The sequence below is a fragment of the Apus apus genome, chromosome 6 (genome assembly GCF_020740795.1).
Source record: "Apus apus isolate bApuApu2 chromosome 6, bApuApu2.pri.cur, whole genome shotgun sequence".
Taxonomy (NCBI): Eukaryota; Metazoa; Chordata; class Aves; order Apodiformes; family Apodidae; genus Apus; species Apus apus.
Window position 1 is genome coordinate 38,088,335 of NC_067287.1, and position 18,759 is coordinate 38,107,093.

The 18,759-nt window shown below is 49.1% G+C and overlaps 1 protein-coding gene across 1 annotated transcript; it reads left to right on the forward strand.

Moving 5' to 3' along the window:
* Positions 1-390: 390 nt before the first annotated feature.
* On the forward strand, positions 391-3,276 carry LOC127386713 (protein Fer3-like). Its single transcript, XM_051624181.1, has 2 exons — positions 391-958; positions 3,239-3,276. Exons 1-2 carry the CDS (start codon positions 391-393, stop codon positions 3,274-3,276), a joined length of 606 nt encoding a protein of 201 aa, XP_051480141.1.
* The last annotated feature ends 15,483 nt before the right edge of the window (positions 3,277-18,759 follow it).

Consider the following 18,759-nt stretch of genomic DNA (forward strand, 5'->3'; position numbering starts at 1 on the left):
CCAGGAGAAAGTCAATAGAAACCCCACTCTTCCTTGTTGCATTCATTTATATTGTTTTGCAGTCAACAGCTAATCAAAAGAGAAGCACGTGTACTAATTAGTTTTGAGTGGAGAAGAATAGGATCATTCCCCTGCTGGAGAGCCATGAAGTATTTAAATCATGAGTCCCACTTGGGTTTGCAACTGGGGAAGCTTTTGCAATAGCCCTCCTCAAGGACACAGCCAGGACTCCCTGCAGTTAAGAGACTTCACTGAGAAGTAGAATTACTAGGAAGAAAATTGGTTCTGTCCTGGCTTAAACCAGGACACCTTGATATTTTGGGGGGGGGGATTAATGAAATTAAGAGTTTAGTCTGAAACTGCAAGCTTTCCCATTAGGTAGGTCAGAGGATGGAGGACTTTTGCTACAGCTTTAAGCAGGAAGACTCGGCTCCTGAATTTCCATTCTGGGACCAGGCAGATGATTTCCTCCTGGACTTCTCCTCCTCCCTGGCCGACCCCTTCTCCCCTCGGTCCTCCCCCGCTTGCTCCCTGGCCCTGGGACAACCATCACAAGGTGCTGAAGCGGACAGCTCCGAGCCACTGGGACCCACCGCGCCCACCACTGGTCCCACCACTGGTCCCACCACCGGTCCCACCACCGGTCCCACCACCTCACCACCTCCTGGTCCCACCACCCCAGCACCCCCCGCCCACCGCCCCCAGCGCCAAGCCGCCAACATCCGCGAGAGGAGGAGGATGCTCAGCATCAACTCTGCCTTCCAGGAGCTGAGGTGCCACGTACCCACCTTCCCCTACGAGAAGCGGCTCTCCAAGATCGACACGCTGCGCTTGGCCATCGCCTACATCGCTCTCCTGGGCGAGATCCTCCTCTCTGGCTCTGAGCCCAAAGCCTACGTGGAGCGGTGCCTGAGGGACGGGCTGCAAAGCCAGCAGCGGGCAACCTGGAACACAAGTGGTGAGTGAACCAAGGGTTGTGGTTTGGGGGGTCACAGGGATGCTTTGGGTGGCCAGTGAATCGATCCCGTTGCTTCGGAGCACCCACCTGTCACATTCAAATGGGGCAGCTCTGCTCTGGAGCCAGGCTGGGAGAGTTGGGGTGTTCAGCCTGGAGAAGAGAAGGCTCCAGGGAGACCTTAGAGCACCTGCCAGTGCCTGAAGGGGCTCCAGAAAAGCTGGGGAGGGGCTTGGGACAAGGGCAGGGAGGGATGGGAGGAGGGGGAACAGCTGTAAGCTGGAAGAGGGGAGATTTAAGTTAGACATTAGGAGGAAATTCTTCACTATGAAGGTGGTGAGAGCCTGGCCCAGGTTGCCCAGGGAAGCTGTGGCTGCCCCATCCCTGGCAGTGTTGAAGGGCAGGTTGGATGGGGCTTGGAGCAACCTGGGCTGGTGGGAGGTGTCCCTGCCCTTGGCAGGGGGGTGGGACTGGATGAACTTTAAGGTCCCTTCCAATGTGGAGCTCCTGGAGCAAGTCCAGAGGAGGCCAGAGAGATGCCCAGAGGATGCTGGAGCAGCTCTGCTCTGGAGCCAGGCTGGGAGAGTTGGGGTGTTCAGCCTGGAGAAAAGAAGGCTCCAGGGAGACCTTAGGGTGCCTTCCAGTGCCTGAAGGGGCTCCAGGAAAGCTGGGGAGGGACTTGGGACAAGGGCAGGGAGGGAGAGGACAAGGGAGAACAGTTTCAAGCTGAAAGAGGGGAGATTGAGATTAGACATGAGGAAGAAATCCTTTGCTGTGAGGGTGGTGAGACCCTGGCCCAGGTTGCCCAGGGAAGCTGTGGCTGCCCCATCCCTGGCAGTGTTGAAGGGCAGGTTGGATGGGGCTTGGAGCAGCCTGGGCTGGTGGGAGGTGTCCCTGCCCATGCAGGGGGTTGGAACTAGATGATCTTTATATTCCTTCCAACCCAAACCAGTCTGGGATTCCATGATGCTATGAAATGGCTCTGACAACATACACCAATTTTAAAAAAGAGCAGCTAAATAAGGTCTCAAAAAAAAAAAAAAATCCAACCTTGTCTTCTAATTTTGAAGAACTTTTCCTTTAAAAAAACAAACAACAAAACAAAACCAAAAAGAAAATAGAAGAACTCACTATGCTCATGGGAGTGATTCTCTTTACAAACAAGATTAAAGATTTTTATTATTTTTAGAGTACATTTTAGTTGGTTTTGTTCTTTTTGTCTCTGCTGCAAGCTGATGGAGCCTTTACAAAATTTTCTCTGCTTCCTTATAAGTTTCCTGTAGCCATTACCTGACTGAGAAAAACACCAGGTTTTGCATATAAACAGTATCTCAAGTCTTCCAATACCCCAGTCCTAGTAACCAAGAGTTTCTCTGAGATGTCACAGTTTAACAGCAAAAAAACTGGACACACAAGAGAGTGCACTCAAATTTCAGGCTTGTTTCAAAGGACAGGGCAGCAAGTGCCTATTTGCAATTTACATTCTTATGGAATTATTTCTATTTGGAAGGGAAGGACTGCTATTCTGTTTTCTGTTTGGCTTGTACTCAATCCTGACTTCTGTGGGACTGAACTTCGTGCTCACGTATTCACCAGAACATGGTGCTTCATCAGTCCACCTGATGGTGCAGGTGGGAAATTGCCCAAGTGTCCAACACGGGGGCCTCCAGTCCCAGATTAAAAGCAACAGGTTTTGTGTCCCTTCGTGCAGGGAGGAGCAGAGGGGGATTTTCAGGAGCTCCTGGCACTTTGCATGATCGGGTCATTAACCCCCTTTCTATCTCTGCTCCTTTGCACTCTAAGTTCCTTTGGATTTTGTCACTTTTTGGAAATGGACCTTGGAGCCTTATCAGCCTTCCAAAATGTGGAGTAAGTAGAAAAAAACTCACTCCAAACAATATTTCCCTTTCATTTCACAGGGAAGTGTCAAAGGCACAAAGCCTACAGGGAAGGAGCAAACAGTTAACTTTAAAGAAACAGTTAATGAAGTCTCTTTTCTTTCCCTATTAATTTCCATCAGCTACATGAATCCTGATCACGACTCTGTTGACTACACAGAACATTTGTATTTTATTTCCCAGCTGCCTCCACAGGTTTTAAAACAACAGGAATGGCTTTCATAGGTATCACCTTTCTTGTTAACTACTATTTCTGAAGAGCTCCACTTGGACAGATCTAAATGGAAGAGGCTGAAGAGTTGACTTGTTAAACTCTCATTTAAATTTGGTTTTGCATTCATGTGGTGTGTTCTTCACTTTGGGTTTTTCCTTCTGTTCTGTGCAGATCTGACAGCCCGCCTGTCCTGGGTAAAGTGGGATTAAGTGGTACCCAAAAAAGAAAAAGGCTCTTTAAAGGCAGCATATTGCAAAACCTGAGGACCTGACTGCTGGGGACCGGCTGTTACATTCTCAGCAAGCAAAAGCTTGGCACTTCTTGTCCCAGATTGCTTCTTCTCCCCTTGTCCAACCTCTTGTGTTGTTCATTCATGGCTGTGTAAGGACCTTCTGCTGCTCTTTCTTCTTGTTTCTCACACCCTTACGGGCTGGAAACTAACAAACCTGATTAAAAATCAGTGTCATTGCAACATTTTTCTCTTCTGCCGAGTGAGAAGAGTGTCCAAAGCCCATTTCCAGCGTGTGGGAAAACTGATCCCAAGAAAAAAACTCAGCACCACCTGTCACAACCAATTGCTTGGCTGAAGATGTCCAGGGCTGTAAAAGTCACCAGTGATTTAGAGCAGAGAGACCATGAAAGGGCCCAGTTTTCAGGAGATGATAGATGGGCCTGTCTGTGGATGTCTCTGAAATTTTTTGTGCCTTCCTCCCCGTGTGACAATTTCAGGAGGCCTGAGCCCAAGGCATTTGGGTAGGAAAAGGCCGATGGTCACTAGCACTTGTGCACCACCTCCTCTCTGCCCCTCATCCGTGTCAAGCCTGAATGCTCATGCACAGACAGCAGTTGGCTTTTGACATCTTTACAATAATGCTTCTGGTGTGTGGTTGATTTTTTTTTCTCTTTTGGAGCAAATGCCGGTGACCTGATCCTGCTCCAGCACCAATCAGGAAGGATTTGATTAACTTTTCCAGCACGAGATGCCACCCCCTTCCCCCTCCCTGCAACAAAACAGAGGCAAAGCAGCACGTTCAGCCTTGGAAAAAGATGAGTAAAGGGTTCTTTTCACCCAATCCTGTCCTGCAGCCAGCCCGTGGTCATCATGAAGAGTTTCATAACAGCAAAAATAAAACCATGAGGAAAAACCTACAACTGTTTCCAACACAATTCTCCCAAATCACCTGATTATACCAAAAGCCAATGTGGTGTTTGTCTGTTAAATGCATTTTATTCCCTGTTGGTCAATTTTTTGGCACAAAGAGCAGCCATCATACACCTTGCACTCTTCTTTAACACCCTGCTAGTGCCACCTGCTATGCCTGAAACCCTTCGTGTACCTTACCCTGGCACTTCTTAGCAGGTAGGATGCAAGATCTAGATAACAGAATATATTTATTCTATCATACTGGTTAGTTGTCCTCATAGTTTTGATCTCTACAAGGCCAAACCATGTCAGCAATGGAGGGTTTGGGTGGGAAGCAAAAAAAAAAAAATGAAAAGGGGCCTTTTGAGGGGAAAGCCGAAAAGAACCTTTTGACATTTTAAATTTTCCTGTCAAAACAGAAGCAGGAATTTAATCTCAGATGCAACAATGTCCTTCAGTCAAGTCAGAATAAAATATCGGGTTGCAAAGTTTTGACTCTCTCTGCTGTTTCCCCCACTTCAGACTCCTGGGTGAGTTTTTACAGGAGACAGCGCCTGAGAAGGTGAAAATGTTAAAAAAAAAAACAACAACAAAAACCTGAAAATGCCATTTTGCACTTTTACCTACTTCTCTACTCAATTTGGTTTAAAAAAAACAACACCCAAACAAACAAAAACACCCCCCAAAAGAACCACCACAAAAAAAACCCCTATCAGATTTGACTTGAATAAGTAAATAGTATAAACCTGCACAATCTTTAAAATATGATGCAATTGTGGGTTGGTTTTTTTTTCCAAATCTGAGAAAGACAAGCAGGACAAGTGCTGGGCAGGGTGGGGGTCTCCACACTATCATCCTCCCAGCCCACAGCTGCTCATTCATGGAAGGGTGGGAAAAAGGCCTGATCCAGGTTTGTCTGGCAGGGAGAGGCAGAAGCAGGAGGCTGTTTTCTTTTCCTAGGGGAGTCCAGGTGATGGCATCCCGAGGAGACCACTCCTCTGGGTGAGATCATCGATAGAATCTCTCAAGTTGGAAGGGACCCATAAGGGTCATCGAGTCCAACTCCTTGCCCCTCACAAGACCACCTAAAACTAAACCACACGGCCAAGAACATCGTCCAGAGGCTCCTTAAACTCTGACGGGCTCTGTGCTGTGAGTGCTTCGAGTCTGTTCCAGGGACCCACCACCCTCTGACAGTGAAGGAACCTTCTGCTGATGCCCAACCTGGACTTCTCCTGGCACAGCTTCATTCCATTTCCTCATGTCCCTGGCACTGGGCACCAGACAGAAGAGCTGAGCACCTCCCCTTCCACTGCCCCCCCAGATGTTATTCAAAGATCACTCCAGAGAACTTAAACTCATGCTTCCCTTCTTACATCGGTCTCCAACCGCTTGAAAAGGCCTGAATTTGGAAAAGTTACCACAAAAATAAACACCTTGAGGCTTCTTCCTTTAGCGTGTCACCAAAATTCAGGGGAACTTTTTCAAACTTAGTATCTTAAACTGCTACTGAAGCCTTATCCCTGAGACCGTCCTAGCTCTTTCTCGGTTGCCGTCCCACGGCTGGTCTCGGGAGAGGGGGATGGAAGAGGCAGGAAGAATTTCCACACCCGGAGAAAGAAGGAACGTGTCCCCCTGTGGCACCCCACCCTACAGCCCCTGCCAGCCATCACTGCCCCACGTGTGAGGGGTCCCTCTTGCCCCCACCCCAGCCCAGAGGGGCTCTGGCTACTGCCCTGCAAGCCCCAGTAGCCATGACCCCCCGGGCCCATCCTGGCCTCAACCTGCCCTTGTTGAGCCCCCCCCAAACACCCCACAAACCCACCTGAGCACCCCTCAAACCTCCCCCAGGCACCCCCAACCTTCCTCCTGAGCCTGCCTCAGCCTGGTAAGCCCCCCTGAAACTCCTCAAGCACCCCCCAACCCTCCCACTCCCAGCACCCCAAAACCTGCCTTGGACCCCCAAGCCCAAGTGAGCCCTCCCCACTAACCCATCCCCACCCCCAGCTCCAACCTGCCCCTGGTGAGCCCCCCAAACCCCTCCTGCACTCCAACTTCCCCTGGGCACCCCCAGAGAACCCCCAGATACTCCCAACCCCCCAAAAAAGGGGTGCCCCCCCTCTCATTAGCAATGTCAGACCCAGACCATGAAGTGGAGGCAGCTGATGGCAGCTTGGATGGTGAGGGGTCACACCAAACCCTCCCCCCCTCCCCCCAGGACCCCCCTGGAGCCCCTCCAGGACTCCCAACCTCTGGGGAGGACCCCAGGAACACCCCACAACAAGGAGGAGCACCACAACACCCCCAGAACTCCCTGACCCCCACCAAGGAATCCTGGGGACCACCCAAGGATGCCAACTGACAACGGGGGGACAGCCCAGGGACCCCTCCTGACAAGAGGGGGGCACCCCAACAACACCCCGGGGCTCCCCAAGTCCTGAGGGAGGCACCTGGGAACCCCCACACCCTTTGGGGTCCACCAAGACCTCCAGAACCCTCAATGCCTCCTGATCTTGTAGAGCCCTGGTCCTGGCATCGCACAGATTAACGCCTCAGATGGACTGACCAACACTCACACACCTCACACCAACACACCAACGCCTCACACAGACACACCAAAGCCTCACACCGACACACCAAAGCCTCACACAGACAGACCAACACCTCACACCAACACACCAACACTCACACCGACACACCAACACTCACACCGACACACCAACACACCAATGCCTCACACAGACACACCAACACTTCACACCAACACACCAACACTCACACCGACACACCAATACCTCACACTGACACACCAACACTCACACAGACACACCAACACCTCACACTGACACACCAACACCTCACACCGACACACCAACACCTCACACCGACACACCAACACCTCACACCAACACACCAACACCTCACACCAACACACCAACACCTCACACCAACACACCAACACTTCACACCAACACACCAATGCCTCACACAGACACACCAACACACGGATGCCTCACACAGACAGACCAACACTTCACACCAACACACCAACGCCTCACACAGACACACCAACGCCTCACACAGACACACCAACGCCTCACACAGACACACCAACACTCACACCGACACACCAACACTCACACCGACACACCAACGCCTCACACCGACACACCAACGCCTCACACCGACACACCAACACTCACACAGACACACCAACACCTCACACAGACACACCAACGCCTCACACTGACACACCAACGCTTCACACCGACACACCAACGCCTCACACAGACACACCAACGCCTCACACAGACACACCAACGCCTCACACCGACACACCAACGCTTCACACCAACACACCAACGCCTCACACAGACACACCAACACCTCACACAGACACACCAACACCTCACACAGACACACCAATGCCTCACACAGACACACCAACACACGGATGCCTCACACAGACACACCAACACTTCACACCAACACACCAACACCTCACACAGACACACCAACACCTCACACCGACACACCAACGCTTCACACCAACACACCAACACTCACACAGACACACCAACACCTCACACCGACACACCAACACTCACACAGACACACCAACACTCACACCGACACACCAACGCCTCACACCGACACACCAACACTTCACACCAACACACCAACACTCACACCGACACACCAATACCTCACACTGACACACCAACACTCACACAGACACACCAACACCTCACACTGACACACCAACACTCACACAGACACACCAACACTTCACACCAACACACCAACACTCACACCGACACACCAACACCTCACACCGACACACCAACACCTCACACCGACACACCAACACTCACACAGACACACCAACACTTCACACCAACACACCAACACTCACACCGACACACCAATACCTCACACCGACACACCAACACTCACACCGACACACCAACGCCTCACACCGACACACCAACACCTCACACAGACACACCAACACACCAACACTTCACACAGACACACCAACACCTCACAGACACACCAACGCCTCACACAGACACACCAACGCCTCACACAGACACACCAACGCCTCACACAGACACACCAACACTCACACCGACACACCAACGCCTCACACCGACACACCAACACCTCACACAGACACACCAACACACCAACACTTCACACAGACACACCAACACCTCACAGACACACCAACGCCTCACACAGACACACCAACGCCTCACACAGACACACCAACGCCTCACACAGACACACCAACACTCACACCGACACACCAACACACCAATGCCTCACACAGACACACCAACGCCTCACACAGACACACCAACACACCAATGCCTCACACAGACACACCAACGCCTCACACAGATGTTGTGGCAGGAAACCAGTGGTGGGAAAGCAGGAAACCTTAACCTTTACCACAAAGATTAGGGCTCACAGCGCCATGAATCCAAACTCTCCAGTAGCAGGACAGAGGCAAACACAAGGAGGCTTCCTCCATCTCCAAGGAAAAGCCCCCCTGACGCCCTCCCTCCCTCCTGCTCTGGCAATGCTGAAGGTGACACGAGTGTCAGTCAGCTGGCTGGGACCTTACGGAGATGAAACCCACCAGCCCATGGCCTCTTCAAGTCCTGTGGTCCCACCGCCACCCCCCTGGGGAAATGCAAAGATCTGCATGTTCCCAATCCCTGAAGTCAGGCTACCATCCTCTGTCTGCAAAAACGTGTCCACGCGGGGAGGGCTGAGTCAAGCCAGCTCTTTAGAAAGTCCAAACAGACCAATTAGGGCTTTCAGCAAGTTTTCATCAGGGCGGGGACTTCTTCAAGGTCCTTGCTGATGGCAACAGGGACCTGTGACTCGTGCCTGGACACTCATCCCTCCAAGGTGCTTTCAGACAGATCCCGCAGGTCTGCAGTCATCAGGGAGCAACAACCACCTCTCTAGTGTTGTCAGGGCTAGTGGTGGAATAGCCTCCAGCGGAGTTACCTGTTGTAAAAGGTCCTTCACCCCAAGCTGATTTTGGGTGTCCAAAATCCCTGGCCCCAGATATCCCCCATTTTGATGGTATCAGAGCCTGGACTATCTGCCTTGCTGCTCTTCACACGGCAGCAGAGGTCTGTGCTGGATACAAGACAATCATGCCATGCAATGAAATGAAGAAACAGATGGTGCAGGCACCTGGTTACAAGCAGAAATGTCTTTTTTTTTTTTTCCCACCCCTCAACACGTTGAGTCCAGCTCAGGAAGGCTTTAACTGCAGCTCAAGCCTTGCTCTGCTATGCCACCACTGCTGGTCCATGCTCGAAAAAAGCAACGCCAGGGAAGACAGAAATATCTGCAGAGCTTTCTGCAGCCCAGTCCCAACACCACCACCACCACCGTGGAGCTCCTAGGGGAACCTGCTCATGGGCTGCAGGCTGGGACCTCAGCTGTGGAGGCACCCCCTCCTATCCCAGCTGCCATCAGGGAATGGTCACACAAGGCACAGCTCTGAGGAACGGGCTGCTGGAATTTGATGATGACTCTTGAGCTCGGAAAAACTGCGGCAAATAAATCCTGCAGCAGGGTATGTCAGGATTGGGGTTTGGGTTGAAGTCAAAACGAGAAATAAAAGTGTTCCTTTTGGGAGTTAAGACTCTAATCCTGGGCTCTTGAGTCAGTAAGTAGGAGTCAATACATTTATTGCCACTATTAAAGCTGGTGAAGCTGTTTCTCCTCACACACACTCTGCTTTGACACCCGTATCATTCCATCACCTTCAGAGGAGCCACATTTGATTGATGCTGGCCAGAGGGGACAGTCCACCACTGCCTGCCCTCCCCAGGCTACCCTGGAGTCCGACAGGCTGCTCCAGCCACAGGTGTTAAGCCAAAGGATGCTTCTTGGGTCATGCCTTATTAAGTCATTTGGATGCAACTGGCTGCTAAAATGGTGAAGGTGTCATGACAGCAAATCGGTCTAACTTTCATCCTCCCCAACGACCCCATTAATTTGGGATAAATAAAACCAAGTGAAGAGGGTATCAGGTCTCTCTGGCTGAAGAAAGACGAGCCAGTGCTACAGCCTCTACCTGCAGAACTGTACAAAGCTTAATTCATACAATCCTTTTGGTTGGAAAAGACCTTTCAGGTCATTGAGTCCAACCACTAACCCAGCACTGCCAAGGCCACCACTAACCCATGACCCTCATAAGACTTGGACTCCAGCCCCTTCCCCTGCTCTGGACACACTCCAGCCCCTCAATGTCCTTTTTCTGGTGAGGGGCCCAGACCTGCCCCCAGGATTTGAGGTGCCCCCTCCCCAGTGCCCAGCACAGGGGGATGATCCCTGCCCTGCTCCTGCTGCCCACCCCAGTGCTGACACAAGCCAGGAGGCTGGTGGCCTCCTTGGCTACCTGGGCACACGCTGGCTCATCTTCAGCCACTGTCAACCAACAACCCCAGGTCCTCTGCCAGGCAGCATTCCAGCCACCATTCCAGCCACTCTTCTCCAAGCATGGGCTGCTGTAAAGGCAATGGGATATGACCCAGGAAGCCTGCCTGAGGAAACAGCAGGAGAAAATGACAACAGCCTGAAGGGTTTCCACAGGTACTGCTGTCCTTGGGATCTGCAGAAGCTGGCTGCTCCTAGGTCAGACTTTGGGATGGAGGCAAGGAGCCTGTCCCCTTTGCATGGCTGCAGAGCAGCACGGCCAGGGCCAGCCCCTTGGTCAAAGCAGGACCTTGCCCTGTCCCTGTGGACACTCCTTGGAGTCAGTTTGCACATGTAGGGAGGCAAACAGGCAGTCTCTGCATGGGTTTCCAAGAGGAGGTTATATATATATATATATATAGTCAGCATCCTAAATGCCTTGTGGGAGTCCCCTTAGAAAAATCCAACACATTGCCCTCCTGGATACCCCCAGTAAATCCACATGTATAGACCCAGCAAGCCCTGGCGTTTGGGAAGAGCCTCCCAAGCCACACCAGCTCCTTTTGTGGGAACCCACTGCAATGACAACCACAGTGCCTAATTTTAGCTGACTCCCACTCCCATCCAGCCTGTTTGCTTAAGTCCGAGGGCGTTTGAACAGGGAAAGGCCAGAGCCAAAGGGATTCCAATCTCCAAGGTGATTTCTTGCCAGGAGAGGGGAGAGAGGGGAGGGAATAAAATGAGGTATTATTTTGCACTCCCAATCAAAGCCTGCATCCCAGGCGGGTGGAGGAGCGGTTGGAAATCCAGCTGCAGGCACTGCCCTCTCGTGGCACAGGGTGAAACTCTCGCCTTGCCAGAAACAGGGAAGTGTATGCACACCTTGTTATCTCTGCAATTAAGACTATGGTTTGTGCCTCTTCAGCTAAATCCCAGGTGTTTTATCTTTCTGCAGCCATTTCCCCGCATCTTCCTGCCCTCTCTCCAAGTGCTTAATTCCAAACCTTGCAAAGAGTGGAGGCTCCTTCACTGGAGACATTCAAACCCACCTGGACACGTTCCTGTGTGATGTGCTCTGGGGGACCCTGCTCTGGCAGGGGGGTTGGGCTGGGTGGTCTTTCGAGGTCCCTTCCAACCCCTGGGATTCTGTGATTCTGTGAAAGAGACAAGAGACTGAATTATTATTTAGCCTCATAATGCTCCCATCTGCAGTGCCCGAGCACCCAGGAACGTGGATGCAACACTTGCACAGCACCTGGAGAAGCCAAGATGACACCAGCTGGCCCACAAAGCACCCTCTGCCATGGCACATCCCCAGGCAGCAGCACACCATTCCCTGCGGGGCCTGCAGGTCCCAGAGGCTGCCTGCCCTGCGGCCAGACGCCTCTTTCTCTCATCACAGCCTCCCGAATGGCCAAGCCATCTCCTCCAAAAGCACTTGCCAAAAATAATCAAGCTAAGGCAGACACCGAGCATGGAAAATTTTAGCCCCAGCAGTTCCCGTTAGACACAGCTGGAAACGGCACGAAGCAACGGGAAGGGGAATGACAGGTTTGGCTACTTGCTATGCTCGTTTATGTGTCCCTGTCTCTTGGAAATGTGCGATGGGAGAGGAGGGAATAAGAAGACTTCACATACAGAGATCAGCAATTGTTATCCACCACGAAGTGACACCAGCCTGCTGGACCTTTCCTTGCAGCAAGTGTTTTCACAGCGTTTCAGTGCCCGGCAGGTTTCCCTCACACCTGTAAGCAGTCACACTCACAGGTGAGGCTTATCAAAAACCCATTTCCTAGCTCACGGAGCCAGATTTCAGCTGGGATTCCCAGAGAGGGACTTCTGCTAAATGGCCACAAAGCTCCTCAGAGGGGAACCTGATCCTGATACCCCCTGGGCTGAAGCTCAGGCAGGCGTGTGTGCACACACTTCAGCACGCAAGAGCCATTCCCCAAGCTAGCATTTACACAGTTATCCAGAGGACAATAAAGTTATATGAACTGTAGCAACCATTATTGGATGTTATAGCCCGAGACCCAGCCAGTGAGCTAATCTGAGACCTGGTTTTCAACAAACATCAAATCTTCTCATTATTCAGGTACCTGCATTTCAGAGCAGTGATTTTTGACTCGCACACCCCCTGCTCCAAGCTTCCCCCTCCTCACCCTAAATCACAGCAGATACTTGTATTACCTTCCTCATTTCTCTCATCCCATATTTTCCTACCCAAAGTCACCAGGGTGTTTCAGAGTCGTAGGTGGTGACACAAGACAAGTTGGCAGTAGCGAGCTTGCAAGAGTGAGGCAGAACTTCCCAGCTAGCACAAGGCTTTGAGCAGATTTTTGCTGGTTTGCAACATTTCTCCTTGTTAATCCCACTCCAGCAGCACAGGAAAATGAAGTAGCCACTTAAATATAAGCGTGTGCTTAGGCTGAGCTGGTTTCAGTGGGTATTAGTACACAAGACAGACTCCTGTGTCCTGATGGATTGACACCTTTCACTGAGTAGCTTATCAGGTTTTCTTTCTGCCACTGAAGCATGTGCTGCACTCTTAAATCAACATTTTCCAGGCAGGTAATTCCTTATTAGCAGCAAGTTTCCAATATACACTGTCCAACTCTCCTCCTAACACCATGGGCTGTGATTTCTGCAACATCATGACAGTACAAAACCTTCATCCTTAGAAACCTAACACTGCCCCAGCAGAACGCTGGACCTGCCTCCGGGGGGTGAAAAATCCTCAAGCCAAACAAAAAACACCAGAAAGGGTCTTTCTCAACAACTTTCTTTTCCTTTTCCACACGACGTTCTTCTACTAATTCTTACATCTTAGTGAACCCAACCCAATGCAGTGTTGCCACAGCCAAGACTGTTCTCCATGGGGTGAAACATCAGCAAAACACCCGACTCGCAGCCAGCGCTGAAGCCGAGCGGCTTCGCAAAATGAAAGTAATACCCGGGTTGCCACCTTCCCTTTCCCATGTTAAAGATCAATAGTAACTCCACAATTCTATAAAAACACAGAATTAACTCAGTGAGAGAAGTTAGCAAACCCTTGAAAGTTTTGCTGGTAAAAATATAATTAGAATTGGCCAGTTCTCACGGTATCCTAAATGCCACAGAAGAAGGACTTGCAGCCTATCAAAGTAACTTGCTCTGAGAACATTCAGGTGAATTCCCTAGTGAACCTAATCTTGGTTATTTTCATGTCAAAATGTGCTGCCCTTATCTTTTGAGAGAGTTCATAAAACTAAACATAATCTAGGGAGGAGCTGAGCAGCCTCTCATCTGAAGGCATTTAGCACAAAGAGGAGTGAGACCAAATTCCTAACTAACACAAACTCTGATCTTCTCAAAGCCAGAACAAAAATAGTCACGAAACTGCCTGGAACGATTATTTACCTAGAATTTGTTTTAATTCTTCACCTCACTAGAAAAACCAGTACCTTTTAAAATACTCTCACTGCTTAAATAAATTTAAGACCCTAAATAAGCAGCGATAGAAGCAATTTTTACCTTCCTCAAAAATTCCCCCCCCCCTTCTTTCTCTTTGCAATTTCTGTTACCTTGCTAGTTACTGCTAGCTCAAGTTCACAGCTGCAGGGAGGGCTTGCCTTTTTTTTTTTCCCTTGTTCTGTGAGCAGATCAGTTTGAATCTGGAAGGGAATTTCATGGTTGTGGTTGTCCCCCAGCCTCCCGAGTTGAGGAGAAAGCTGGCTGGCCTCCCCTCGACAAAACCCTGTGGCGCAGCGGATCAGTGCCTTTGAGTCTCAAACTGAAAAGAAAAAGAACAACAAAAACCCCAAACACCCCAGATTTCATAAGCTCAACCAGATGCCTTAAAAGGGCAAATATCTTGTTCCTCTTTAATTAAAAGGTATGGTAAATAAAAAATCTGGCTTTAATTAAACAGCAGGAATAGAAGATGTTATCTCCCCAAACCGCTCCGCCGCGGTGAATTAACTTCTGCTAGGTTTTTGTTTGGGTTGGGTTTTTTTTTTTAAAAAATCCATCACGTATCAACCTAAACCCTGCACATAGAAGGAAAACATCGTTTCTATGTGAATATTTATATGCTCCAAGGCAGCAGCTCCAAAGCCAGGGACAAACTGGCAGGGTCAATGGTTTGTACTGGTCCAGGCTAAGACCAAAACGGGTCCTTTGGAGTCAGTTGGCGTTGACCGACACGTGAGCACCCGCAAGTCCATACATAAGCACATTCACCCTTTGGCTTCACACTCTGAGAGATACAGGGAACTAATTACAGCATTGAATTGATTTTCTATCAAGCCCTACCAAGCCACTTGCTCCAGTCCCTCCAGACTGTCCTTCTTCAGCAACCAGCACCCGCACGGATGCGGCTCCCGGATCGCAGGGAAAAAGCCCTTTGTACAAAGGCATTCCCAAGCAGGGTTAAGTCCTGGCTTTTCCCAGCAGCGTGCTATCCCAAACCAGCACCCAGCCTGCTTGTAAAATACTGCAGGTGTGTTTATTGTAATCATCTCACACTAAAATGAAACAGGTTTAGGGAGTTTAAATATAATTAGCATGAGCTACACTCCTGCCTTTAATCACTACCTTACTGGTTAATATAATCAAGAAGGTAAACAAACAAGGATTAACTCCATTAAATAAAATATATCTATATATTCTACTGAGGAACTTGCAAAGGAATTTGGTTTTATTCTGCTGCTACAGTGCATCATTTTATTTCTGTGTTACAAATTATTTTTACCACTGAAGTACTCTGACTGTCTCTCACAAGGAAGAGCCCAAATAAAACACCCTTTCATAGGATTTCACAGTCAACATAGCCACAACACTTTGTCTTTCTCAAGAAGACATCCCAGCACTGAAAAATGTTTTCTCGTTATCTAAAATATAAGACAGCAGTTGAATCACACACCCACCTCCTTGACAGTTTATATAAAATATGTCAGACACAAAGGCAGGTTTCAGCACATTTTGGTGTGCCCAGATATTTGGGGCAGAACACTGCTGTGCCTGGACCCTCTTGTTTGTCATCCAAGAAACTGCCTGAATCCTGAATGGAGTTTTTGGGCTGTTTGGATATGGGATGGCACATTCTGCTTTATCGTGACACAGGAATCATACCCCTATGAAACTGCCGTTCATTTCCCATGGAAAGCTCAATTTAAAATAGTACTTCAATAGAGGAAATGCTGTTATCAGCAGAGGTAGAGGCACAGGGCTTTAACACGAGGCTCGTGGAACGCCGCGATCATTGGCAAGAGGAAGCCGGGGATAAACATGGGCATGTGGATATGAGCTTGTTTCGGATGTGGAGATAACTGCCTATCTCCTTGCAGAGACAACAACTACAGAAATCCACTCTCTTCTCTTTCCTACCACCAGCCCTCAGGGTCTTCCAGAGATACATGTGAACCAATCCTCCCTGAAAAGGGAAAGGCAGCTCCACTGGTGTGTTTGCTGATACAGGTCGTTCGGTACCTGACTGACCAGCTTTTGCTTATAATAAAGACACTTTTTGGTGCAAATTTTACAGAATGCAGCGTGCCAGAGTTTAAAATCAAATGGGAGATCACCATGGTAACAGCACATGGGGGCTGCAGTTGGGAGAGGTCCCTCTGGGAAGTACAACACTGGCAGAATTTTAAGCATTTGCGATTATTCTGGTTTGTATTTTTTTTTTTAAGTTACTTCATCGCTGTGGGGAAGAAACATCTGGGGTGAAAAAGAAAAAGGAAAAATACCACAAAATTCTTCACCAGTTTGTAAACAGACAGCTGTCCTTTTCCCCTTAGAAACTGCAAAGAAGAGGGAAGAAAGAATTCCTCCCAAAACACAGCAGATGGGAAGCGAGGCAGGAGTCGGAGCAGGTTAAAGCGATGCTCGGCGGGCGGCTGCAGCGAGCCGAGGCCAGGGGCCTGGAAAGCATTACTGCCAAGGACGAGCCCAATCCTGCAGCAGTTTATTCCCTGTGCTCTCTGTTTTTTTTCCCCCTCCTCAACCTCCCCTCAAGCAGCTCCTCTGAGCTCAGGGCAACTTTAGACATTTAAGAGAGAAAAACCCCGGCAAAGTCCCTGCCACCCCGGTAACGCAGCTCACCGGGTCTTAACACCCTCCACACGTTAAGCAGGACCCCAAATCAAGCCAGGCTTAAACGTCCCTCCAGCAGGTCAAAAATGAAGAAGCAGCTTCAAAACTGAGCTGAGCTGCTGGAAAATAGCACCTTTTGCAAGAGAAATGTCTATCAGCTTTCCTACTTCTAACTGCTCGCGTCGGGCGAGTCTCAAAAAAAACGGGAACAAGAGGACCTGCTCCCAAAATAAATGCAACATTTTCCTTCACCATTACCTGCATTTCCAGAAGCCAAACACTTGATCTTTTTACAGCAAACTGAAAATGTTTTGTAAAAACAGAGGTTACTTTTGGTTTTAACCAACTTCCGGTTTTACATTCCTAATTTTGGAATCAAAATGCACGGGTCGGGGGGGGGGGAACCTCCACCCTATCTTTTAGCACAGAAAACTTCATTTTTATTTAAAAAAAAAAAAAAAAAAGGAAAATGTTTAAAAACTGACCAACCGTTTCTAACAGCAACTGGGAGAGGATTCAAAGTTGAATCATGCAGATCCTGGTTCTGCCTCTCATCATTTCTTGCATTGCCCAGGGAAGGCAGAGCCTGCAGGACTTTCTGCCGGCAGGAAGAAAGGTGACTTGAACCACATCTGGCCAGAGGCAAATTCTGGAATTTTGCAGAGTTTCAAGAGTTGTTGGGGAAAGAAAAGTAAATAAATTTAAACATCCTATCAATAAAGAAAAATTCTGTTTCAGAGCCACAGCTGTACGTGCTATATCTCATTTTAGACACATAGTGCCAGAGATAACTTAGAGACGCATCAAGTAAGGAGACCTAGTTAAGCTCCACTTTGAGGACATGAAATACTCATGCACTGTTGTTTTTTTTAATGAAAGGATATTAACAATTGAAAAAGTATTCAAATTCTAGGCTGATCACTTGGAATAAACAACAGGTATGGCTGCACAATAGTAATGCATCAGTTTCTCTCTCTGCCCTTTGAAAGGGGCTTCAGACATTTGAGCTTTCTCCTGCTTTTTGCACAGATTTGCTCCTTCCTGGGGCGTTTTGGCGAGGAGGTTTCAGCAGGAGCAGGGAAAGAGGTTTTGAAACTCATGCTGCCCTAACACCTGCAAAATCCCAGGGCTTTCCGTGGAGTTAAAACAGGGCATGAGAGTGAAAGTAAGTCCTTGTTACATTAGATCCTTCTTTCAGCAATGCCCTTGGGTCTCAAGAGTGCTGATACTTGCCCCGCAGTGCCCTGGAGCATCCCCTTCTGCCTTGCCAAAACCTGCTGATGTCCTGAGAGCCATGAGCTCTCCACAACTTGTCATGGATGATGATAAAGGCATGAAGGAGAGCAGAGGTGGTGGGGGCATATTGTAGGAAGAGGACAGTAGGGTTGGTTTGGGTGTCAGGGTCACAGGGCTGTTGTCACCATTTGATGATGGTGGGGACCAAAATGTCCCATAGGTGAGCTCTGAAGTGCCAGGCTCACTCCCCACCTCCAAGCCCTTTAGCAAGCAGATGGGAGAAGATGGCAATGAACAGTAATTTCTGGAGCTCTGAAAATTAGTGGAAACTGAGATAAATTAAGCACCAGAGATATTCTTCTCATGTCCTTTACAAGCTCATGAGAGCGCAGCGCTAGCAAGAACATCACTGTAAAGCTTTGAAACAAGCTCTTGTTTATCAAGACCATGACGGTAAAAGCACATGGATACTTTCTTGTGGAGGCCAAAATAAACCACTAGTATTTTTCCATGTAATTCCACCCCCCCCCAATGGAAAATATTCCCTTTCTGAAACATTTTTCAAATTTTTTCAAAGTATCCTTCTACTGCTGCTAACCTGATCCGTCGCCCTCATCTGTGCCCCAGAGCAGAAAAGAGAGTGAGTGAAAACAAAAATTACAGAAACAGGAATAGAAATACATAAAAAGGAATTAATTGTGTTAAAATCCTGATTTTAAAAGCTGCACTTTGAGAAAATAAAATGTACAACCTATTTTGGTAGGCTGTAAAACAGGGAATCAGG